This window comes from Echeneis naucrates, unplaced genomic scaffold (assembly GCF_900963305.1).
Source record: "Echeneis naucrates unplaced genomic scaffold, fEcheNa1.1, whole genome shotgun sequence".
NCBI lineage: Eukaryota > Metazoa > Chordata > Actinopteri > Carangiformes > Echeneidae > Echeneis > Echeneis naucrates.
The window spans coordinates 914,536-940,085 of NW_021780168.1; the positions used below are offsets into that span (position 1 = coordinate 914,536).

Sequence of the window (25,550 nt, forward strand, 5' to 3'; positions counted from 1 at the left end):
CACTGAACACTTTCAAGAAGGAACTTTGTCTCCTAAAGTCACATCTTTTATTCTTTACTCAGAATGATGGGCTGCAGTTTGTCAAAGATCAGCTGTTCTTCTCTGGTCTCAGCTCTGAAGTCCAACCCCTCCCATCTCAGAGAACTGGATCTGAGTCTGAACAACCTGAAGGATTCATACCTGAAGGATCTGTTTGATCTTGTGAAGAGTCCAGACTTCAGACTGGAGACTCTGAGGTCAGTAGTGTTGGACTCAGGTCATGTTCCTTTCAGTAATATTGTTCCAGTATCAGAGCAAAGACTCAGTGTGAACCTTCAAACTCCTCCGTGAAAGTCTGAGAGGAGAACAGAATTAGACAGAAAGACAGAGAGAAAACTGTCAGCTAATCAGATCAGTCAGAGGACTGCTGTGATCTTGTGACCAGCAAATGAAGCAGATTCCAGCCGAAGAACTGTTGAAGTTCTGGTGGGGGGGGTGTCTATGGTTTGTCATTGGATGCTGTGGGTAGTTGACTGTAGCTGATGTGAGGGGGCCAGAACAGCCTCTTCAGTCAGTTAGTCAGCTTGCTCCCATTGATATAATCAGAGATGGTTGAGAATTTGTCGATGAGTGCTATTGTTTCAAGGAGAGACGTTTGTGCATTTCATAGGAAAAGTAATACATCTAAAGCATGAAGACTTATGGTTAAAATTTCCTGTGTTAATTTCTTTAACCCTCCTGTCGTGTTCGGGTCATCTCTGACCAATTCACAACTTAAAACACTAATAAATATTAGTTTTTTACATCTGATTGCCTCAAGGCCTTACGATATCCTCCACACTATGCACTTGAACATGTAAAGTGATGATGACCTCTTTCATTGAATTTTGGGTTAGGGTTAGGGGTTTTAATCAACCTTGTTACACCTGTGGTGTTCCTGGTCAAAAGTGACCGCCAAAGGAAATGAATGGGTATCCAGACTATATTCATCCATCAGACAGAAAACATCCCCATACACACCACCCCGAATCACTCACTCACTCACACACACATTCCAGACTAATCAATGTATCATCTTCACACAGACCCCATATATATAGCATGATGTTTGCCTTGCACTCCTTTTACTCTGAGCACAATGAGTAGGCCACTGACCAAGCGGTTCTCTGTCGAAGAGGTTCTGGTCCAGCTTTTTGGACAGAAACGATTTTTATGGAATTCCCTAAAGATTTGATTTATTTCTTCTGGGTTATTTTCCCAGTGTAGTTCTTTATTGATGATAATGTTGCTCTTTCTTTGTTCTGTTTTAGTTGGTTTGCTAGAGATCTGCTGGATTTATTGCTATGCTCAAAGTTCTCCAAGCATAATCTCTGCAGTTGGAATTGTATTTTGATGTTGAGTAATTCATTTAGTTTCAGTTTTAATTACCTTAGTTCTCTCAGTGGATGTTCCTCTTGGGAGGCAGCATGAGGTGTCTCCAAAGCTTTAGTTTTTTGTTTAATTCTGTTTCGAGAGCTTTCTCCAGTTTTTTCTAAAATGAAGAATAAAATTATATTTTGTCTCACATGACAGTTTTTGCTGCCTGCCATAGCAGGTAGGCTGAGACATCAGGCAGGTCATTTATTTCACAGAATATTGGTAATTCCTCCTTAAATAATTTAAAAAGGTTGTGGTCGTTATACAATGATGTATTAAATCTCCATTGTGGTGGTGTTTTAGTTTGGTTTTTTTTTTTGTGAATGTCAGAGTGACTGGTGTGTGGCCGCTGATACCAATGGGGTGGATCTTTGTGTCAAAGACATCCTTCACAATGAATGACTAATTAAAAAGTGGTCTCGATGGATGTAAGAATGGTGAATTGTTGAGTAGTAGGTGTATTCCTTCAGGGTGGGGTGATGTGAGCATCAGGCATTGCGATTTTTTACTACTTAAGTCACATCTTTTATTCTTCACTCAGGTTGAGACGCTGCAGTTTGTCAAAGATTAGCTGTTCTTCTCTGGTCTCAGCTCTGAAGTCCAACCCCTCCCATCTCAGAGAACTGGACCTGAGTCACAACTGGTACTTGGAGGATTCAGAACTGAAGGATCTGCGTGGTTTTCTAAAGAGTCCTCACTGTAGACTGGAGACTCTGAGGTCAGACTCATGTTTTATTTCTGCTCTCAGATTAATATGATGTTACAGTTGTGGTGACTCTGACCTGCAGACATCAGGCTGATATTATACTGATCTACACTGAGGATCTTCATGCTGACGTCTGTTTTCTTCTTCTCTGGTTTAGTCCAATTTCTGTGGCAGAGAAATGTTGAACTACTGATTTAAAATTTGAGGAAAAGAAGAAAGATCCTTCAGTGTTTCAATGACAAGAAACATTTTTCCACACTGACATGAACAAATATATATTCAGGCTAACCCTAACCCTAACCCTCTTGTTCCAACACAACTATAAAGTCATGTGACTAAAGCAGACTGACTGAGAGATTCAGACCAAACTCAGCATGTTTGTTAAATGTGGCCACTGCTGAATGAAGTGAAAATGTTCCAGAAGTTGTGAACCATGTGTTGACTTTTCTTCAGAGTTCAGTCTGACATGTTTGTCTTTGAAAACTTGAGGATGTTCAGTAGAATCTCTAATAAACATGAGTTTGTACAGATGGAGCTGGTAGAGTTTAAGAGGTGGAGTCACTACGTCTTTATGAAAGAAGCAGCATGTTGTCATTCATATTAATGAGAGATGTTTGTCACTGTTTGTATTTGACTGTTGTGAAGCTGCTTCCTGTTGGTTCAGCTGTTTGACTTTCATTTTCTAAACTTCTACTTTCTAAACCTTCAGCTCTGAACAGATGATGAAACACTGAACGCTTTCAAGTAGGAACTTTGTCGCCTAAAGTCACATCTTTTATTCTTTACTCAGGTTAGAGAACTGCAGTTTGTCAGAGATCAGCTGTTCTTCTCTGGTCTCAGCTCTGAAGTCCAACCCCTCCCATCTCAGAGAACTGGACCTGAGTTGGAACTACCTGCAGGATTCAGACCTGAAGGATCTGTGTGGTTTTCTGGAGAGTCCTCACTGTAGACTGGAGACTCTGAGGTCAGACACATGTTTTATTTCTGCTCTCAGATGAATATGATGTTACAGTTGTGACTCTGTCTAGAACTTCTGCAGCTTGTTTGTAGACTGTTTGACTGGTTTTAGAGTGGACTTACCTGCCAGAGCTCAGATTGTTATACAGGAGTTCATATGTGGTAGAATCAGAGATAGAAATAAAGTTTGGCTGACTCTGCTGTTTGGTTACTTCTGATGTGTTAAAATCACAATGTTGACAGTTTGAGTCAGTTCAGGTTCTTTACAGTGTTGTTTCATTTTCTCAGGAAATCTTGTCACTGTTTGTATTTGACTGTTGTGAAGCTGCTTCCTGTTGGTTCAGCTGTTTGACTTTCATTTTCTAAACTTTTACTTTCTAAACCTTCAGCTCTGAACAGATGATGAAACACTGAACACGTTCAAGCAGGAACTTTGTCTCCTAATGTCACATCTTTTATTCTTCACTCAGGTTGAGACGCTGCAGTTTGTCAAAGATCAGCTGTTCTTCTCTGGTCTCAGCTCTGAAGTCCAACCCCTCTCATCTCAGAGAACTGGACCTGAGTCACAACTGGTACCTGCAGGATTCAGGACTGAAGGATCTTTGTGGTTTTCTGGAGAGTCCTCACTGTAGACTGGAGACTCTGAGGTCAGACACATGTTTTATTTCTGCTCTCAGATTAATATGATGTTACAGTTGTGGTGACTCTGACCTGCAGACATCAGGCTGATATTATACTGATCCACACTGAGGATCTTCATGCTGACGTCTGTTTTCTTCTTCTCTGGTTTAGGCCAATTTCTGTGGCAGAGAAATGTTGCACTACAGATTTAAAACTTGAGAAAAAAAAGGACTACACTGACATGAACAAATATATATTCTGTGTTTTCTTGTTCCAACACGACTCTAAAGTCATGTGCCTTTAGCAGACTGACTGAGAGATTCAGACTAACCTAAGCATGTTTGTCATAAACGTGGTCACCGCTGAATGAAGTGAAAATGTTCCAGATGTTGTGAACCAAGTGTTGACTCTCCAGAGTTCAGTCTGTCATGTTTGTTGTCTTTGAAAAGTTGAGGATATTTAGTCAAATGTCGAATAAACATGAGATGGAGCCACAGATGGAGCTGGTAGAGTTTAAGAGGTGGAGTCATGACGTCTTTGGAAGCAGCTGACTTCATTTTCTAAACTTATACTTTCTAAACCTTCAGCTCTGAACAGATACATGAAACATTGAACGCTTTCAAGAAGGTACTTTGTCTTCTAAATTCACATCTTTTATTCTTTACTCAGGTTGGAGAACTGCAGTTTGTCAGAGATCAGCTGTTCTTCTCTGGTCTCAGCTCTGAAGTCCAACCCCTCCCATCTCAGAGAACTGGACCTGAGTTGGAACTACCTGCAGGATTCAGACCTGAAGGATTTGTGTGGTTTTCTAAAGAGTCCTCACTGTAGACTGGAGACTCTGAGGTCAGACTCATGTTTTATTTCTGTACTCAGATTAATATGATGTTACAGTTGTGGTGACTATTGAGCGACTATCCGAAGGGTCCAAAAAAATATAGTCGCAGAGAGGCTAAGAAAGGGAAAGGCGATTACCTGCCAGACACGATGGTGGTGAGGAATCACGGCTCCGAGACATATTACCTTTTGCACATTTATTGCTGCTTAAACACAAACATCGGGACGATCACTTCCAAAGCATCTTGTATGAGCACCAAAATGTCAAAGCAAGTAAAAGGCGATATGAAGCAAAGAAAAGTGATGTGATGGCGCTGTGACATCGGTCAGCAAAAGTAGAACTTCCCCCCCTCACCCTCTCATTCCAAAAAACCCGCCAGGAGAAGACCAGCTGATAATAGTATTGCTGACGTAACACCTACACCATGTGACAAATCCCCGTATGTGACAAGTCATTCAGAAACCCATGCATCCTCAGTAAACACCACAAGCCCGTGACATTGCTGGCACCTACATTCCGGCCCCATAATTATTACAATTAACACAGTAATAATTACAAACACACACACACAAAAAATCATACAATTTCACCTTGTGCGTTTTTTTTTTTTTCTTTTTTAAGAGTCCATAGTCCATTATAAAGTTCATCGTAGCTCTTGATTTCAGTTCTCTTGAAGGAAGTCAAGTCACGTCCATGACAGAAGTCAGTAATAATTGTCCAGAGTGAATCACTCATGTCAGGTCTGGGTCAACAAGTCAAACAGTCCTTAGGCCTGAGCAGACTCCTGAAGCAGACAGATCTTGGTCACAGGTCTGCAGAGAGTACTAGTCTGGGTCTTAATTTGAACCTGCCGCACTAGTCCTCTTCTGTCTGGAAGTGTCTCAGTGATCCTTCCAATGACCCAGGAATTCCTAGGTGCAGAATCGTCCACTATTAGTACGATGTCCCCAGGAATGAAGTTCCTCTTGACCTTTGTCCACTTCTGCCGTTCCTGTAACTGTGGCAAATACTCCTTTATCCACCTTTTCCAAAACAAATCAGAAATGTATTGGACTTGTCTCCATCTGCGACGTGTATAACTGTCCTCCTTGTGAAACAGTCCAGAAGGTAGACACGGTTGTTTTTTGAGAAGCAGCAAATGATTAGGTGTAAGTGCTTCCAAGTCGTTTAGGTCTGTGGATTCCTTGGTAAGAGGTCTGCTATTGAGGATGGATTCAACCTCACACAGGACAGTATGGAGTCCCTCCTCGTCCAAACTCTGTGCTCTCAAAGTGGAGTTAAGAACTCCTCTGATGGAACGAATTAACCTCTCCCATGCGCCGCCATGATGTGATCCGGTAGGAGGATTAAAGGTCCATTTAATTCCTTTCTGTGAGAGTGTATCATTGATCTGTTCCAGGTTCCATCCTTCTATAGCTCGTTTCAACTCCCGCTCAGCACCAACAAAATTAGTGCCATTGTCCGAGCGGAGCTCCTTAACTTGTCCTCTCCTTGCCATGAAGCGTCGTAAAGCATTAATAAAGGAACTTGTGTCCAAAGATGAAGCCACTTCAATGTGCACTGCTCTTATCACCAAACAGGTGAAGATGACTCCATATCTTTTGACAAGACTCCTTCCCCGCTTGATGTCAAAAGGTCCAAAATAATCCACACCGACATAACTGAAAGGTGGTGCATCAGGTGAAACTCTGTCAGCAGGCAAGTCTGCCATCTGCTGGTGACCGATGTTACCATGAAGCCTGCGACAAACCACACATCTGGACAAGATTTTTCTTATGGCTACACTGGCAGAAGGAATCCAATAGCGTTGACGTAGCTTTGACAGCACATGGTTCCTGCCACCATGTCCAACTGCTTTATGAATGTGGCGTATAATGAGGTCAGAGATGTGAAGATCTTTGGCTATTATAGCTGGATGTTTAGACTCTTCAGGCATAGCTGCCTTACTCAGACGACCTCCAACTCTCAAAACACCATCATCCAGTATTGGGTCGAGCTTGTATATGTGGCTGTTTGTTTTCACGCTCTCTCCCTTTTGTAAGCAGGAAAACTCTTCTGGGTACTTCTGCCTTTGACAGAACTTGATTATTTCCAGTTCACTGTTTTTGATCTCTTCCAATGAGAGGTAACCATGACACATCTTGATGTCCTTGTGTTGCCCTTCTCTTGATGCAGACTGTGCAGTAGCTTCCTTCCTCTTCCTGATGTTCAAAAGCAAAGCCTTAAGCCTCAGTATCCAAGCCATGACTCTCAGGAGACGAGTCCATGATGAGCTGCGATCTATCAAGCATGTCACAGCGTTATCTTTCTCTTGCTCCACAGAAATAATAGCAGAGACTTTGACTTCTGGGTCTCCAGCTGTAAACTTTCCCAAGCCATCTGGATACACAGGCCAAGCTTCCTCAGGTTGCAGAAGGAATGAAGGACCACACATCCACATTTCATCATTTAAAAAGGATTCCACTCTCACACCTCTGGAGGCGAGGTCCGCAGGATTGCAGGTAGTAGACACATACCTCCATTGCGATGGATTAGACATCCTAAGAATTTCTGAGACTCTGTTAGCTACAAAGACTCGAAATCTTGAAGTTTCGTTTTTGATGTATTTCAGAACTGAGGTACTATCCGACCAGAAAACAGAGTCTTGTAGTTCCATCCTCAGCTCCTTTCTCCACAGCTTGTCCATTCGAGCCGCCACAACAGCTGCTGTTAGCTCCATACGTGGGATTGTCACAGTCTTTAAAGGTGCCACCCTGGATTTTCCCATTATAAAGGCTCTATGTACAAGACCTTGGTGATTGTGCAACAGCAGGTAGGTGACAGTCCCGTATCCCTCTTCGCTTGCATCCGCAAAGTGATGTAACTGGGCGGAGGTTATTTCTCCAAAGTTGGGAGGTTTTAAGCATCTGCTAGTCCTGAAGCCATCCAGTGTTTGTAGCTCTTTAACCCAATCTCTCCATTCCTGAGCTGCAGATGCAGGTATAGCGTCATCCCAGCCCAGCCCTTTGCGGCAGAGGTCCTGCAGTATCCTTTTAGCAGTGAAAATCACAGGAGACAAGATTCCAAGAGGATCATAAAACGAACCAACAGTAGAGAGGATTCCTCTGCGGGTCAGCGGCTTCTCTGGAATGGTTATACTGAATCCAAAGGTATCAGATTGTGCACACCATTGCACTCCCAGAGCCCTCTCCACTGGAAGGATATCCTGATCCAAATCCAGATCCTTGACCTCCTTTGCTCTTTCCTCCTCTGGTATTGCTGCCAGAACACTGCGGCTATTACTTATCCACTTGGTCAAGTTAAAGCCTCCCTTAGCACATATTTTCCTCAGGTCCTCATACAAGCAAATGGCTTCCTGTTCTGTGGTCACCGAGACAAGAAGGTCATCAACATAAAAACTGTGCATGATGGTTTCAAATACATGCTGACTGAAGAATTCCTTGTTATCCTCGGCGCACCTACGGAGTGCAAAATTAGCAATGCTTGGGGAAGATGTAGCCCCAAACAGATGGACAACCATCCTGTACTCCATCATCGGCTGGCTAAGATCTCCATTGGGCCACCAAAGAAATCTTAACAGGTCTGCATCTTCCTCTGGCACTCGAACCTGATGAAACATCGCTTCAATATCAGACATCAGAACAATAGGTTCCTTCCTGAACCTAGTTAAAACCCCAATTAGCATGCTTGTGAGGTCCGGTCCTTGCAGGAGATGTGCATTGAGTGAGGTTTCTTTGAATGATGCTCCACAATCAAAAACTACACGCATCTTCCTTTTTTGAGGATGGTATACCCCATGATGCGGAATATACCAAACCTTGCCATCACTGCGCTCCAAATCTATGTCTGGCACTCTCTCTGCAAATCCACTCTCTATGAGGTTATCCATGAATTCAACATAGTCTTTGTGGAATGATGGCTCCCTGGCAAACCTTCTCTTCAAGTTGAGAATACGTTGCTCTGCAATTATGCGGTTATTAGGCATGCTTAAGTTTCTGTCTTTCAGAGGAAGAGCGATGCTGTAATGTCCATCAACCAGTTTTGCAGATCTATCAGCCATCTCAAGAAACTTGCAGTCATCCTTTGACATCCCCACCAATTCCTCTTGGTTGTTCTCCGGGAAATCCACTTTAAACTGCTTACTCCAGAGTTCATCAAGTGTGACAGCTGATATTCTGTTAATGGAAACTGTTGACTGACATCCAGGACTATTATCATCTCCACCAAGTGGTCCATTTACTGTCCAACCCAGCACTGTCTTTACAGCATACGGCCCTCCATCCATGCTCCTAATGACCTCCAGGGGCTCCAAAGCATTAGGAACGTTTGTGCCAATCAGAATCTCCACATCTGCATCAATTTCTGGCAAGCAAACATGTTTCAAGTGAGGCCATTTGTCCAAGTCTTGCTGGCGTGGGATGTTACTTCTATCGACAGGCATCTTTGGTTGTACAAAGAGCTTTGGTATTTCATAATACACGTCACTGTCCAATCCAGCAACTTCCAAATGAGAAGTAACACCACTGTCAACCACCTTTTCTTGTCCCATGGTGCGCAGAAGAATTTTTGTTTTCCTCCCAGGGAGACCCAGCCTGTCCATCAGACCCACTGTGCAGAAAGATGCTGTACTCCCTGGATCCAAGAAGGCGTATGTTTCTACTGTCCATTGTCCTTTAGCTGATTTAACTCTGACAGGTACAATAGCGAGCTTACAATCTTGATCACCGGCCCCAGTGAGACCACTGGTTTGCACTTCTACCATACCGCTGCTTGATGGATTTTCTGAAATGTTCCCATCCTTTTCCATTTCCACTTCATTTTCCCTCTGATGTATATGCAACATGCTGGGGTGTCGTGCACCACATATTTTACAAGAAAGACGCTTCCTGCACTCTTTGCTCATGTGCCCAGTGCACAAGCAGCCAAAGCAAACTCCATTAGTTTTCAGGAAATTCATCTTTTCACTGTGGGCTTTCCTCTCCAATAGAGTACACGACTCCATCCTGTGTCCATAGCTTTTACAGTAAAGACAAGATTTCTCAGGTCCATCCCTTTTGTTATCTGATTGAGTCCCTTTTTTGAATGTTACAACATTTGTGGCGAAACTGCTCCCTCTAGGCTTTGAACGAGGTATGGATTTTGTTCGGCCACTTTCCTTTATTGTGACGATTGGAGCATCCTGTATGTCTCCAAATACAGGATCCATTGTGATTTTTACCTGTCGTTCAATGAAGTGGACAATATCAGCAAACATAGCTCTGCGTCCGCACTTTTCTTGGATGTCACATGCTGCTGTACGCCACTTGTCCCTCAGCTTGTACGGTAGCCTTTTGATGATGTTAAGCATATTTGCCGATGTATTTAAATCACACAGATTGTATACATCCTTCATGGCATTACAACACCCACGTAAAAACAGACTGTATGCTTGCAAAGCTTTTGCATCTTCTGATTTAATCGATGGCCATGCAAAGATTTTATCCATGTAAGCAGATGCAATTACATGATCATTTCCAAAATGTTCATGGAGCAAAGTTTTCGCTGTGGCATATCCATTTCCATCAGTCATGTGTTGACAGCTTCTGACCAGTTGTTGAGGCTGTCCTCTGGTGTATTGCTCCAGGTAATAAAAACAGTCTCTCTCATTGTTGGCCTTTTGTTCAATTGTTTGTTCAAATGACTGTATGAAGGTGTGATATTGCAGAGGGTTTCCATCAAATATCTGAATATCCCTTTTTGGCAGTGATGCTAGACATTGCTGCTGCACCAGCATTGATGTTATTTCATTTTGTTTCTCCATCACAGACATGATGTAGTTGTCGCTGCTGATGTTCTGAAAAAAGGGTACATTTTCAGCCTTGAGATGAGACATTGGTGGTACTGCATCATTTGGAGTTGTGCTCTGAAATTTTGTTGGCACCGAAGACCCCTGCTGGAGAGTTTTAACTGCAACCTGTTGCTTTGACTTTACACCACCAAAGTTTGGATTCAAAGTTTCTGCTTCAGGTTGTCCTCCTCCATCCTTTCCATCTTTACATGGTAAAAAGGGCTCTGCATGAATATTAATTCCCTTTTCAAAATAAGACTCCATGCCGTCCAGTTTGCTAGAAGCAGCACTCCTCACGCTTGATCCAGACTTTCTCAACACATTTACTTTTGCCACAGATGCAGCTATCTCTGCTTCGAGTTGGAGTTGTTCCTTTCTTTTCCTTATTTGCTCTTCCTGCTCTTCAAGAGCGTGTTTTTCCTTGAGCAAGCTTTGGCGAGCCAGCAAAGCAGCAACATCGGCCTCAGCTCTGAGACGTGCGGATGAAGTGGATGACACATTAGACCTTGTGCTGTGTTTAACGCTGTCATGATTTGAAATACTGTCAAATGGTGCTATTTCATCCTGATCATCATTTTGAGGGCATAACAACCATTTTCCTTCTTCCACATCCTGCTGTGCTTCATCTTCCACAGACAATTCCTGATTGGACAGGTGAGTTTCCAATAGAGGTACTTGGGTAATTTTAAACCATGCTTCCACCTCCTTAATGCATCCATCTTTGTGCTTATTGACCTTTGAAAACCATTGATTTTGTCTTTCTTGTTCCTCAGTGGGAATAAATGGCATCAGAGATTCATGTAAAGCAGTAGCGCACTCAGATTGTTGCATTAAATCATTCAGTTGTGATTTGACCGGAAACACATTTTTCTTATCCCTCATGAGCTCCTTGAGAGATGAAATCAAGCGTTTTATTTCATCCACTTTCTTTTTGCGCTCCTTTTGAATTGATTCAATTTTATTCACCATGGCCTTTTCCGTGAGAATTCTTTTTCGTTTCTCCTCAGATTTACCGACGCTTGTTCCAGTATGTGTAGCGCTCATTTTGCATGCACACAAAAATCACAATGAGAATCCAAACCAAAGCCAGCAATATCAAAAACCACAATAGTTGCGCAACATCAGTTCATGAAATCCAGCGCCGCAATAAATCACACAGTGAGGCAGCAATCCAAGCTTCCAACAAAGCGTCAAAACTTCACTCAACAGCAACAAGCAAGACTCCGGGACAACACGCCAACTTCCATTCGGTATCAACCAGCTCAAACTGTTTCCAAAAGCCAACATAACAGCCGAACTAAGTCAGTTTTACATACCGCTGGTGATCCGCGTTGTTGCCCGGCTGCTGCACTGTGAGGCGTCCTCAGGTGAGCTCCAGCTCAAAGCGCTTTGTCTCGAACGTTTTTGCTGACAATATTGAGCGACTATCCGAAGGGTCCAAAAAAATATAGTCGCAGAGAGGCTAAGAAAGGGAAAGGCGATTACCTGCCAGACACGATGGTGGTGAGGAATCACGGCTCCGAGACATATTACCTTTTGCACATTTATTGCTGCTTAAACACAAACATCGGGACGATCACTTCCAAAGCATCTTGTATGAGCACCAAAATGTCAAAGCAAGTAAAAGGCGATATGAAGCAAAGAAAAGTGATGTGATGGCGCTGTGACATCGGTCAGCAAAAGTAGAACTTCCCCCCCTCACCCTCTCATTCCAAAAAACCCGCCAGGAGAAGACCAGCTGATAATAGTATTGCTGACGTAACACCTACACCATGTGACAAATCCCCGTATGTGACAAGTCATTCAGAAACCCATGCATCCTCAGTAAACACCACAAGCCCGTGACATTGCTGGCACCTACAGTGACTTTGACCTGCAGAAAATCTTCTTCAGGTTTTAAACATTTAAACTGTTAAATGGTTGTAAATAACTTTGGAAAACTGATTTTTAATTATTTGGAAATGAAATTTTAATTGCACATAGTTTGTGAATCAATCTTGTATTTTTGAAAGGGGACATCATATATTAATGAATATTTCAAATCAAATCAAATCAGATTTATTTGTATAGCGCCAAATCATAACAAAGTTACATCAAGGCACTTTACATATAGAGCAGGTCTAGACCAAACTCTTTATAAATGTATTTAAAGAGACCCAACAGATCCCCCGATGAGCAAGCACTTGGTAACAGTGGCAAGGAAAAACTTCCTTTAAGAGGCAGAAACCTCGAGCAGAACCAGGCTCAGGGGGGGCGGCCATCTGCCTCGAGTGAGGGCCGAGCCGAGAGTGGGAGAGAGAGAGAGAGAGAGAGAGAGAGAGAGAGAGAGAGAGAGAGAGAGAGAGAGAGAGACAGGCATTGGAGGGGGGGGTGTAGGCAGGAACATGTTGCTGCATGAAGTTCATGGAGTTGAGCTGTAGTACAGAATTCATGAAATATGGGACCAGCAGGTGTTGCAGGAACATGGGATGGCGATGAGTCACCACCTGCAGGATGAGGACAGGGAGAGAGAGGAGAGGAACTGGGAGAGACAGAGACTTTGGCAGAACGTGGTTAGTAAATGCAGTATAAATGCTTAGAACTGGGTGAAACTGTATTTTTTAAGAAGGATGGTTCTTATCAACGCATGCAAGGGGGGAGGAAAGGAGAGCGAGCAAGAGGGAGGGAGAGAGAAAGAGGGTGACAGGGCGAGACAGAGAGAGAGAGAGAAGCTCAGTCCTTCCCCCAGTAGCCTAGGCCTATAGCAGCATAGCTAAAGACTAAATTAACTTTAACTTTTTAACTATCAGCTCTGTCATACAGGAAAGTTTTAAGCCTGGTCTTGAAAGTTACTAAAGAGTCCGCCCCCCAGACCGATGCTGGAAGTTGGTTCCATAGAAGAGGAGCCTGATAACTGAAAGATCTGCCTCCAGATTTACTCTTGGAGACTCTAGGAACCACAAGTAAACCTCCATCTAGAGAGCGGAGTGGCCTGCTAGGACAGTAAGGAACTATGAGCTCTCTGAGATATGATGGAGCTTGGCCATTAAGAGTTTTATACGTTAAAAGAAGGATTTTGAATTCTACTCTATTTCACTGGCAGCCAACGAAGAGCAGCTAACACAGGAGAGATGTGATCTCTTTTCCTAGTTCCTGTTAATATTCGTGCAGCAGCATTCTGAATGAACTGAAGGCCTTTTAGAGATTTGTTTGGACATCCAGATAGTAATGAGTTACAGTAGTCCAGCCTAGAAGTTACAAATGCATGGACTAGTTTTTCTGCATCATCCTGAGAAAGGATGTTTCTGATTTTCCTAATGTTTCTCAGGTGGAAGAAAGCTGCCCGACTAACTTGTTTTATGTGAGGGACAAAGGACATGTCCTGGTCAAAAATTACTCCAAGGTTTCTTACAGTGGAGCTGGAAGACAAAGTAATGCTGTCCAGACTGGTGAGATGATTAGATAGTATTTTTCTGAGGTGCTTAGGACCGAGTACAATAATTTCTGTTTTGTCAGAGTTGGGAAGTAAAAAATTTCCAGTCATCCAGACTTTTATGTCTTCAAGACATGTCTGCAGTCTGACTATCTGACTGACTTCATTTGGCTTCATTGATAGGTACAGCTGAGTATTGTCTGCGTAGCAGTGGAAGTTGATGCTGTGTTTCCTGATAATGTTGCCTAGAGGAAGCAGATAAAGCGTAATGAGGATTGGTCCAAGTACCGAACCCTGCGGGACTCCATGACTGACTACAGTACATGAGGAGGAGCTGTTGTTGACATGAACAAACTGGTGTCTATCTGATAAGTAGGATTTGAACCAACTTAGTGCAGTTCCTTCAATTCCAATTTCATGTTCCAGTCTCTGTAGTAAAATATTATGATCTATGGTGTCGAATGCAGCACTAAGATCTAGAAGGAGAAGTATGGAGGCTGATCCATTGTCTGAGGCCATTAGAATGTCATTGGAGACTTTAACCAGCGCTGTTTCTGTGCTATGATGGGCTCTAAATCCTGACTGAAACTCTTCAAACAAACTGTTCCCATCCAGATGGTCGTGTAGTTGTTTTGCTACAGCTTTATCAGTGATTTTAGAAATAAATGGAAGGCTCGATATGGGTCTATAGTTTGCCAAAACATCTCTTTATCTCTGTGCTTTAGGAACAATTTGTTTATGATATCTGTAATATCACAACATCATTTATTAATGAAAATATCAGATAAATCACACATATAGAATAATAATTTCAGCTCACTGGCCCAGGGATGATGATGCAAAGTGTCAGAATGAAATATCTTTTTAGTAATTCTATGATCAGGCAGCTTCACAGATCTGTTCCAGAGCTGGAGCATTTGTCTCTTATGTCTGATACTTGAGGGCTCCCAACCTAAATCACCATGAAGAGCCAACACTGAGGTCAATTTGTGTACTGCTGTAAGATAACCAATACCTCTATGATGCTGAGTATTACAAAGAGAATATTCACAGAATCCCCAGACAGCAGAAGCATCATCTGACACACACACACACACACACACACACACACACACAAACAAACAAACAATAGAACAGGGTGGAAGTGTGAACTCCCAGATGAGCACAGTGTTCAGACTTGTTCAGGGCTCTACCTTCAGACTGAGCTAAAACACTGACAGCTGGGTTAAATGTCAACTTCTCACTCTTGATTTTGGATTAAAATGCTCCACTTGTGTTTTGTCTTGGTTCTCCATTAGTCTCCACTTCCAGCACCGTTTTGGAACAATATTCAGCATAATGTGAAATGTTTTTTCGTTCTTAGCCAACAGAATGACATCACCCCTATTGGTTCAGTTTGGGATATTTCAGTCAAAACCCTAACCCACCTGATCCATTATTAAAATAATAATGTTTACATTAACCACTGACCCCAAAGCAGAGACATCATCATCTTTAACATGACATGACCAACACACTACAGCAGTGGAAATAAGCTGGCTAGGGTTAGGGTTAGTTTGTTTGTATTTGACTGTTGTGAAGCTGCTTCCTGTTGATTCAGTTGTCCTTCATTTTCTAAACTTCTACTTTCTAAACCTTCAGCTCTGAACAGATGATGAAACATTGAACACTTTCAAGCAAGATTTTTTACTACTTTAGTCACATCTTTTATTCTTCACTCAGGTTGGAGAACTGCAGGTTGTCAGAGATCAGCTGTTCTTCTCTGGTCTCAGCTCTGAAGTCCAACCCCTCACATCTCAGAGAACTCGACCTGAGTCACAACTGGTACCTGAAGGATTCAGGACTGAAGGATCTTTGTGGTTTTCTGGACAGTCCTCACTGCAGATTGGAGACTCTGAGGTCAGACTCATGTTTTATTTCTGCTCTCATATTAATATGATGTTACAGTTGTGGTGACTCTGACCTGCAGACATCAGCATGAAGATCTTCAGTGCGGATCAATATGTTTTCTTCTTCTCTGGTTTATTCCAGTCATTGTGGCAGAGAAATGTTGAACTACAGATTTAAAACTTCAGGAAAAGAAGAAAAATTCTTCAGTGTTTCAATGACAGGAAATATTTTTCCACACTGACATGAACAAATATATATTCTGTGTTTTCTTGTTCCAACATGACTATAAAGTCATGTGACTAAAGCAGACTGACTGAGAGATTCAGAATAACCTCAGCATGTTTGTTAAATGTGGTCACCGCTGAATGAAGTGAAAATGTTCCAGATGTTGTGAACCATGTGTTGACTTTTCTCCAGAGTTCAGTCTTTAGTGGAACCTCTAATAAACACGAGTTTGTACAGATGGAGCCACAGGTGGAGCTGGTAGAGTGTAAGAGGTGGAGTCACAACGTCTTTATGGAAGCAGCAGCATGTTGTTGTTAATATTTATGAGAGCTGTTGACTGTTGTGAAGCTGCTTCCTGTTGAATCAGCTGTTTGACTTTCATTTTCTAAACTTCTACTTTCTAAACGTTCAGCTCTGAACAGATAATGAAACATTGAACACTTTCAAGAAGGAACTTTGTCTCATAAAAGCACATCTTTTATTCTTTACTCAGGTTGGAGAGCTGCAGTTTGTCAGAGATCAGCTGTTCTTCTCTGGTCTCAGCTCTAAAGTCCAACCCCTCCCATCTCAGAGAACTGGACCTGAGTTGGAACTACCTGCAGGATTCAGTACTGAAGGATCTGTGTGGTTTTCTGAAGAGTCCTCACTGTAGACTGGAGACTCTGAGGTCAGACTCATGTTTTATTTCTGCTCTCAGATTAATATAATGTTACAGTTGTGTTGAGTCTGGCCTGTAGACAGGTTTTTATTTATGAGGGAAAATCCTCTTCAGGTTCTAACATTTTTATTAAATGGTTAAAAGTAACTTTTGAAAACTATTTTTTCAACAATTTGAAAATGACATTTGGATATCACAGTTATATTCACAATGTTGATAGTTATGAAGCTGCTTCCATACAGTGTAGTTTCATTTTCTCATTAAATCTCGTCACTGTTTGTATTTGACTGTTGTGAAGCTGCTTCCTGTTGGTTCAGCTGTTTGACTTTCATTTTCTAAACTTCTGCTTCCTAAACCTTCAGCTTTGAACAGATGATGAAACATTGAACACGTTCAAGAAGGAACTTTGTCTCCTAAAGTCACATCTTTTATGCTATACTCAGATTGGAGAAATGCAGGTTGTCGAAGATCAGCTGTTCTTCTCTGGTCTCAGCTCTGAAGTCCAACCCCCCCCATCTCAGAGAACTGGACCTGAGTCACAACGTCCTGCAGGATTCATACCTGAAGGATCTGTCTGATCTTGTGGAGAAACCAGACTTCAGACTGACGACTCTGAGGTCAGTGGAGTTGGACTCAGTTCATGTTCCTTTCAGTAATATTGTTTAAATCCAGTATCAGAAAAAATCCTCAGTGAAGCTGTGAGAGGAGTACAGAAACAGATTCCAGAATTAGACAGAAAGACAGAGAGAAAACAGTCAGCCAATCAGATCAGTCAGAGGACTGTTGTGATCGTGACCATCAAATGAAGCAGATTCCAGCTGAAGAACTCAGAGATGTTCAGATTCTGGTCCTCGTCCATCAAACTGTCAGATCTGAGCTGAGGCTGTTGGTTCTCTGATCAGGTTCATCTATCACAGCTCTGAGATCAGTCTGACTGAAAGCTGCACTGATCACTTATCTTCTTTCATCACACTGTCACCATGTGGTCTTTCTGCAGACCAGAATCCCATCTGTCTGTCTGTCTGTCAGAGTCTCAGAGACTTTAACCAGTGCTGTTTCTGTGCTATGATGAGCTCTTAATCCTGACTAATATGATGTTACAGTTGTGGTGAATGTGACCTGCAGACAAATCTATATTTATGAGGTAAATCCTCTTCAAGTTTCTAACATTTAAACTGTTGAATGGTTGAAAGTAAGGGTTAGGGTTAGGGTTAGGGTTTTACATTTGAAAATGGTATTTTAATTTCACCCACATTATATTCACAATGTTGACTATTTGAGTCAGTTCAAGTTCTTTTAAGTGTTGTTTCATGTTGTCATTAAATCTTTTCAGTTTGTATTTAACATTTGGCAACTTAACTATCAGCTCACCCCATGTATCAGTGTTTCGATGTTCTAACTCTCCAGTGAAACTGAAAAAACAGAAACTGACTTCAGGATTGGACGGAAAGAAAGTCTTTTTTAGAAAAACCCTTCCGTGTTTCAATGAAAGCAAACATTTAGTCAGCCAATCAGATCAGTAATCAGGAGCCAACCAAAGTCTGATGTCTCTCACAATAAAACAATGAAATTACATTTAGACTCTGAGATACATGTATATATACAGGCCCCAAATATGCAAACACGCATAGAGGCTTCAGAGGGAAGGCGCCACCATTGCTTAATGTACCTGGAGCGGTTACTCAGTGCTTCGCTCGATGCCACCTCGACAGTGCCACCCCGTCCACACTCCACATTTCGTTGTCTGGGCTGGGGCATGAAACAAGCCCCGAAACACTGAGCCACTGCTGCCAAACAAAGTTGTTTTTTGCCCTGTTTTGAACCAAGGAAGTTTAGCCTGTGAGGCAAGCGTGATAACCACTAAAATACACTATCATACAACCATACAACCCATACACTACAGAACCTTTAAACCCAACCTGCTGCTGCTAAGCTTTGATTGGTTCTCAAATATTGGTTAGCAGAATGTTAATAATAATTAGTAATGAACCACAGGGCACCAATCTATTCTAAGAAAAGTGATAACTCTATCTTAACCTCCTAAGACAAGAACTCTTGCATGGCATGCATTTTTAATATCTCTTTCAGGTTTGTTGTTGGTCATCTTGAATCTGTATGAATCTAACCTGTAATATATTATACTCTTCTGCCAGCACTAAGTGTAAGTATAATTGCCTCATGTGTGGACGCCAGGAGGTTAATAATAGTCAGACTAATCAGATTCATTTTTACAGGATTAGTTGAGACTGATGTGGGATCATCACCATCTGTTTTTAATAAACTAACTCTGACAGAACCTGAGTATGTTCCACTCACTGTCTCACTGTTGTGGGATCATCACCATCTGTTTTTAATAAACTAACTCTGACAGAACCTGAGTATGTTCCACTCACTGTCTCACTGTTGTGGTTATTTTTGTCTCTACAGGCTCAGTGACAGAGTGATTAAAGCTTCTACAGAGAAAACATGTGAGTGCTGAACCTCTGAGTCCTGTTCACCAAACTGACTGTGCTCTCTTCATCAAGATCTTTATACATTACATTTCAAGTCTGAACATGTTTGGACCACATGACCCCCTGGGCCTGATCACATGATCATATATAAGTTTAATACTCTGAGCTTTTTTGCACTGCTTTCAATATAAGTAATAATATAATACTACATGTTGCTTGATCATTTTATATATTTAAGTTGTTTACTTTAAAGGGTTAGGGTTAGGGTCATGCAAATTTCAATTAAAAGTTACAAAACCATTGTATTTCAGATTTATTTTAATGTGTGGAGGTTTTTAATTTCATGTAATATACAGCAGATGAACATGGTTCCTTTCAGTAAACAAATTATTTAGGTAATATCTGGATCATTTGGTTCTATGGAGTTATTTTATCTGTTAATCCACACAGAGCTAATCCCAGATTGATTTTAATTTCACTTTCTACAGCACAGCAGCTGTTTATCAGTCAGTCTATAAATACAACAGGTGGCTGCAGCTGGTGACTTTAACTGAATGAAGACAGCTGCAGACTTTAAACATCTACTGACTGAGTCCAGTCAGCAGATTTGTGGACCCGCCCACTCAGATTGGTACACAGCCAATAGAAAACCAGGATCATCTGAGAGAAACGTGATGAGCTGCTGCTGCAGGACTCTACAGTTTCCTCCATCATCCGATCTGAGTCAGAGGATGTGAGCAAACACTGATTTCTGCTGTCTGCTGTGTCTTCTCCTCCCATCAGGTGACTCTGATGTCACACTGGGTCCAAACACAGCAGAGACAAAGATGGATGTGTCAGAGGACACAAAACTGGACAAGGTGAGAGGTCAAACATCTTTGCTGATGCTCCAGACTGATTTAGAGGCTCAGCGCATGACAGGAAATGGAGAACAAATATTAAACCAATATCTCCTGTAGCTGGCAATGATTTAATCTCTTTGGGCAGAGAAAGATAAATGGACAGAAACTGAAACTATTATTTAAATTTTTCATGTTGAGTGATAGACGAGGAGTTTTTGAGTTAGATTACAATAAGACTGAAGACAGTGACTCGTAAAGTTTGAGTCCAGTTTGTTCCCTTAATTCGTCACCTGGAGTTCTTTAAAATCTGGACAAACATCATTTTGAGGTCACAATCACTGATAAAGTAGCTGATTGATCAGCAGTCTGGCTTTCAGGTGAACAGTTAGATTTCTGACCAGTTTTACCGTCTGATTTCCAACATGGCTGCTGCTTCTGTGCTTCAGTTCAGTTTGACCTGTGTGTTGGTTATTTCCAGTCAAACTGATGATGTTTCTTTCTGGACCACAGTCTCCACAGATCTTCACACCTGAACTGAAAACTGAATCTACCAAAGTGTCCTACAGGTAATTCAGCTGATGTCATCTCTGCAGTGTTGGTGTCTCATGGATGGTTCCTCCTCTTCCCCTTCATGCTCAGTGTGCTCCTCTTAGACAGTGATATGGTGTTTGTGTGTCAGCTCATTCTACCTTCTGTGTCTTGCAGGTTCGGGTGTCCTGGTCCAGGTATGTTCCAGTGTTCTTTAACTGGACTGGTGTTTGTTGTTGATCAGGAGGCGGAGCTCCTCTACAGGACTGTCCAGTGGGATGAAAGCCTCCTCCAATCAGCTGGCAAGACGGCTGCTGGGCCGCTGTTCAATATCCACTGTCCTGAGGACGCTGTCTGTGAGCTCCACCTCCCACACTGTGAGACAGAAGATGGTGAGATAAAGATTAGTGCTTTTTAGAGCGATGCTTAAAAGCCAACAGTCCTGTTATCTGTTCTAACAGCCCTGCTGTGATGCCACAGTTCCCATTCAGACTTTGTCAGAGTTAGTTTTATTTTGAACTTCAATCTCAGCCTGACAATGTCACAGTCACAGTCCACTGACAGTAACAGACCTTATTAAGGCATTCTGAAGAATTTAATAATTTTAAATTTTTTCTCCTGATAAAATGCTGGAAAATATAGCCAAACACAGCCAATATTTTTTTTTTAAATGTCCTACATAAATATTTTGTGAACACTGCACTACTACAGCATTGATTACGTCACTATAGCTCTGCTAGCCAGTGTGAGATGCGGGCACAAAAATTTATTAATTTCTAAATTTAAAAAGGGCAAAAACCGGGCGGACAGACACTCAGCGTTGTAACAAATAGTGAGGATAAATAGTCTGAGGAAGCAGCAAACAAAGATCAACATGAAGATGCTGGAGAGGGGAAAAGTAAAAACCGTGTGGCTCTCCCCTTGACTTTGCTCTGCCAATGTGGCTCTTAAATAGTGAGGATTCCTGATATAGATCAAAGGATGAGATATTTCTTTAGCAAGTTGATGCTGTCCGATGTGTGACATCAATCAGATGGTTCTTCAGGAAGACTAGTTTGGATGTTGGGGAAACAAACAAAGGCTGGAACATCACAAAGACACACAGCTCTTCCTGTCCTGGATATAGAATAAGACCATCAGTATCATTGTACAGAATGTGTCTCTGTTTTCCAGCTCTGCCCTCTGAAGGTCTGCTGTCTGTCGTCCACATCACTGATGATGGAATGAGCTTCCTCAAACCTCTGGAGATCACAGACACTCATGTGATTGTCAAAGTCTCTCATCTCTCTGCCTTTGGCCTCGTCTGGTTGGGCGAGATGCTACAGAGGTTATTCAACAACAAGAAACCTATTTGTGGCCAACTTCTGCTGTTCCTCCGACCTCCGGACATAGACGATCAAATATTGGATGTGTTTCTCCTGCCAAGCAACCTCCCTTTGTCTGAGGTAAAGTTTTGTGTCCATGACTTTAACTATCAAACCTCATAACACCTTCTCATACTGGGACTCTTGGAAACTTGAGATCTGAACTGTGAACATTTAACTGTCTTCAGTTGGTGCTAATTTCGACCGGCCAGTTCAACAGATATCGTAAACAGCAGATTGATGAGTCCAATTTAATCAAACAGGCTTTATTGAATACAGGACAGAATGGACAGACACACAGCGTTTTTGAAATGAACTTTAGTCTTCCGGCACTAACACTACAATGTCCTGTTGCTGAAGGTTGCTGCCCAACAAGATGATGCTGTTTACATCAAGATTTCTTCTGTGTGTAAACTGATAGCTGACCAAAGGTACAGTGTCCTCTCTGATCCAGAGGACTTTGAAATACAGCCTGAGGTGAGTCAAACCTCCATACACTTCTAACAGATATCAAAACCATAAAACTGTCCTTCTATTCCTCTGAGAGCTGTGTCACTGTTTGAAATCATTCTTGTTTTGCTCTTATTTCTATTGTGTAGATGTTATCATGCTACTAGTTAGCTTCATCTAGTCACTTGCTGTGGAATCACTCCCGTAGAACAACTAGTGGATTTAGCAGATAAACATTGTGTTCCTCTGTTTTGTCTGTTTTTCTCTTTCACAGTCTGCTGAGTTTTACTTAAATTATGGGCCGAATTTCTTTCCAACATTTGAGGTCTTCCTCACTCCAAACCAAAAGAAACTGACTCTGATGGTCAAAGATGAAGACGGAACAGAAGTGTGGAAACGCAAAGTCCCCCTGCAAAGTAAAGGTTTCATCTTCCTCTATATAAATAAAATGAAGAAGTGACTCACACTAAATAAAGTTTAAAGACCAAAAACCAACTGGTTAACGTCATAGTGCTACATTTATTTGACAGATGTCATGTGACATGAAATCAAGGTACACAATCATTGCTGTTGCACAAAGTTTTAGCAAAGATCCCAACAATCCTGTTTGTGTTAAAATAAAAACATGACATGTCATCTGAAAGCTGATGTTCGATCAGTGTTTAAAGTGCTGGTTGTTATCGGTGATTACTAAACAAGTCTTTCATCTGGCTTCCTGTTAGGTCCAAATAGGGAAAATGATCAAAGCAGCCTCCCAGCTGATGACAACCTCCAAGCAGAAGAGAGGCTGCTCCTCACTCGAACAGGATTCATTCAGAGAGTGTCTGACACTGTTCTCAACCAGCTTCTGGATAAACTGCTTGAGCGTGGAGTTATCAGTGATGAAGAAATGCAGTCAGCCAGAACAAAGTCCAGAGCAGAAAAAGCCAGAGATGTGATCGACTCAGTGAGAAGAAAGGGAAGAGAAGCCAGCTCATTTCTGATTGCTGCTCTCTGTCAGCTGGATCCATGTGTTTCCAGAGAGCTCTCATTAAGATGAGGCCAAAGACACAAAGTCTCTGAGTGTGGATGGAAATATTAGCATGCAATGTTTTACTGTGAAGTCTCTGTTCTTAAGTAGTTAAGAGGGTTAGGGTTAGCCATCTCTCTCATTGGTGCTCATGTTATTTTCCCTCTAAAAGTTCTGGGTGAAAGCAGATGTTGCCTGTTTCCTCTCTCTCTCTCTCCTTTTTTTTTTTTTTTTTTCTTCACATTTTTACTGAATGGGACAAATCTTCAAACGCTCTTCATACTTTTTCAACTTTGATCTACTTCCACATACATTCAACTAGAGACACTATTCAAACTAAAATGTTCACAAAACCTTCAACGATTAAACTTGTGTTCAACTTTAAAAAATCTTGTTCACTTTTCTGAGTAGTTAAGAGGGTTAGGGTTAGCCATCTCTCTCATTGGTGCTCATGTTGTTTTCCCTTTAAAAGTTCTGGATGAAAGCAGATGTTGCTTGTTTCCTCTCCCTCCCTCTGCTGGCTTTTTTTTTACTTTATTTTATTACAACAAAAACACACCAATCTGTTCACCAAGAACCTCAGAACTCTTAAAATGTTCTTTCAGATCCTACTAAAAGCAGGTGTGCTCCAAGGGCTCTCACTCTGCAGTGACAGTTCCACACAGCTGCTGCTCATCAACCAATGAAACAGAGACCAATCTCTTCTGATTGGTGGACTCAGTTTGTTCCTTTCATCTGATTGGTGGACTCAGGCAGTTTGTTCTTTTCTTTTGATTGTTGGAGCTTTAGCAGCTGAAAAACTCAGTTGGGAGCATGTTATACTGAAGCTCTAGAGGTCCCTGGTTCAATCCTGGATTTTGTGCAGGGTCCTTTTTTAATCGTGGACATTTTCCCCTCAAGTTCACTGTTCTAATTGAGCAGTAGCAGACTCGTCTATTCTGGTGGAGTCATAGTGGCTGATCAGTGAGGAGAAAGATGGTATTCACCATCTGATCCTGAGGCCGTCAACAACCAGGACGCTGAAGAGACAGAGGCCAAGAACCAGGATGTGGATGAGAATGAGATGCAAGTAGAAGAAGTGAGACCTGAAACAGCACCTGAACCTCAACAGGTGAGCTCTGAGCTGCCTCCAGCCATACAGCTAAAGAAGAGGAATTCACAACAGAGGAGGTTCATTTCCATTCCATACCAAAAACTGAATAGCTGGAGATTCATCACGCGCCTGCAGGAAAAGACTGAGCTAACACTACACTGACCGACTGCACACAGAAACCACAGAGCCAGTCACAGGCTCAATATATCGTTTCTAGGCTGCAGGCGTTCACAAGGCATGGGTAAGAATCATTGAAGAATTAAATACATTCAACACAATCTCACAGTGCTGTAGGAAGGCTGCTTCCTGGTCTAAATGGACTTCTGTTTTGGAGGTGTCGGCTCAACTCCTAGTCTTGACAAACTTCTTTTTAGAAAGAATATTTTGGAATTGGCTGTGAACTGCAGCCATCACTGACTCTGGTGAACTCGTGTTTTCACTTTTCAATATGTTTGAGTGGTAGAAGACTGTAGACTCAAGGTGGACTCCTTCCTCTGGGGACTGCATCGCACCAAAAAGCGGACTGCTTTCTAAGACTACTCCTGGGATTTATGCCAGATATAAAATGTGGTATATTAGACATGTGTAACCAACATAAAACATCAGATCGCAAACCCTACATGTCAGCTAGACACTGTCTAGACACTGTGGGGGTGGAGCAAGCACCTGCCTCGTCACTGGCCCCCTTGGCATGATGGGACGTGGGCGCTGAGTAGAAGCTGTCTGCCTCTGCTGTGCCTGGCCTGCTGTACACTCTGGCAGCCTGTACTGATGTTCCTCTTTTGGGTGCATGGGTTCATCAGGAAGTACTCTTGCCTCCTGAAGAGGCTGTGCAGAAACAGGGAGGGCTGGAGGTAACGCAGTGCCCTGGAGCAGCACAGACAGCCCCTGCCTCTTTTGCCTGCTGGTTGCTCAGACAGAGAGGGGTCTGATCCCGAAGCTCCACCAAGTATTCCACCAGGCTGTCCACATGCTGGTACCAGCCAGGGATGTTTGCATCAACAGCCTGTGCAAATGATTAAAAAGTTTAGATGTTGTGAAACCTTCACTGACACTGAACTGAAATGACACACTTATTGTGCACTAGTAGGAGTAATTTGGAGATTGGCAATTAATATCAATGATTATGAAACTGATTATTGATATCTAAAAATTTTTATTGTAAGTAGTTAATTTTGAGGCACCACCCTGTTATCAGGGACCAATGTCCAAATTAGCAAAATCAATATCAATAAAAGGTTAAAAAAGGAGTAAATTCAAGCACTGGGTGTTAAAATATCTAGCA

The 25,550-nt window shown here is 42.1% G+C and overlaps 2 protein-coding genes across 2 annotated transcripts in view; one reads left to right on the top strand and one right to left on the bottom strand.

Moving 5' to 3' along the window:
- The window catches only part of LOC115038391 (NACHT, LRR and PYD domains-containing protein 12-like), a gene marked incomplete at its 5' end in the record, with an annotated part of 488,710 nt that overhangs the window by 184,168 nt on the left and 278,992 nt on the right, over nt 1-25,550 (bottom strand). The gene's annotated exons all lie outside the window — the stretch shown is intronic.
- On the top strand, nt 19,744-23,381 carry LOC115038407 (NACHT, LRR and PYD domains-containing protein 1a-like). The gene is made up of 7 exons (XM_029497248.1): nt 19,744-19,839; nt 20,332-20,387; nt 20,527-20,741; nt 21,523-21,794; nt 22,074-22,190; nt 22,438-22,579; nt 22,886-23,381. Exons 1-7 carry the CDS (start codon nt 19,807-19,809, stop codon nt 23,200-23,202), a joined length of 1,152 nt encoding a protein of 383 aa, XP_029353108.1. The 5' UTR covers nt 19,744-19,806; the 3' UTR covers nt 23,203-23,381.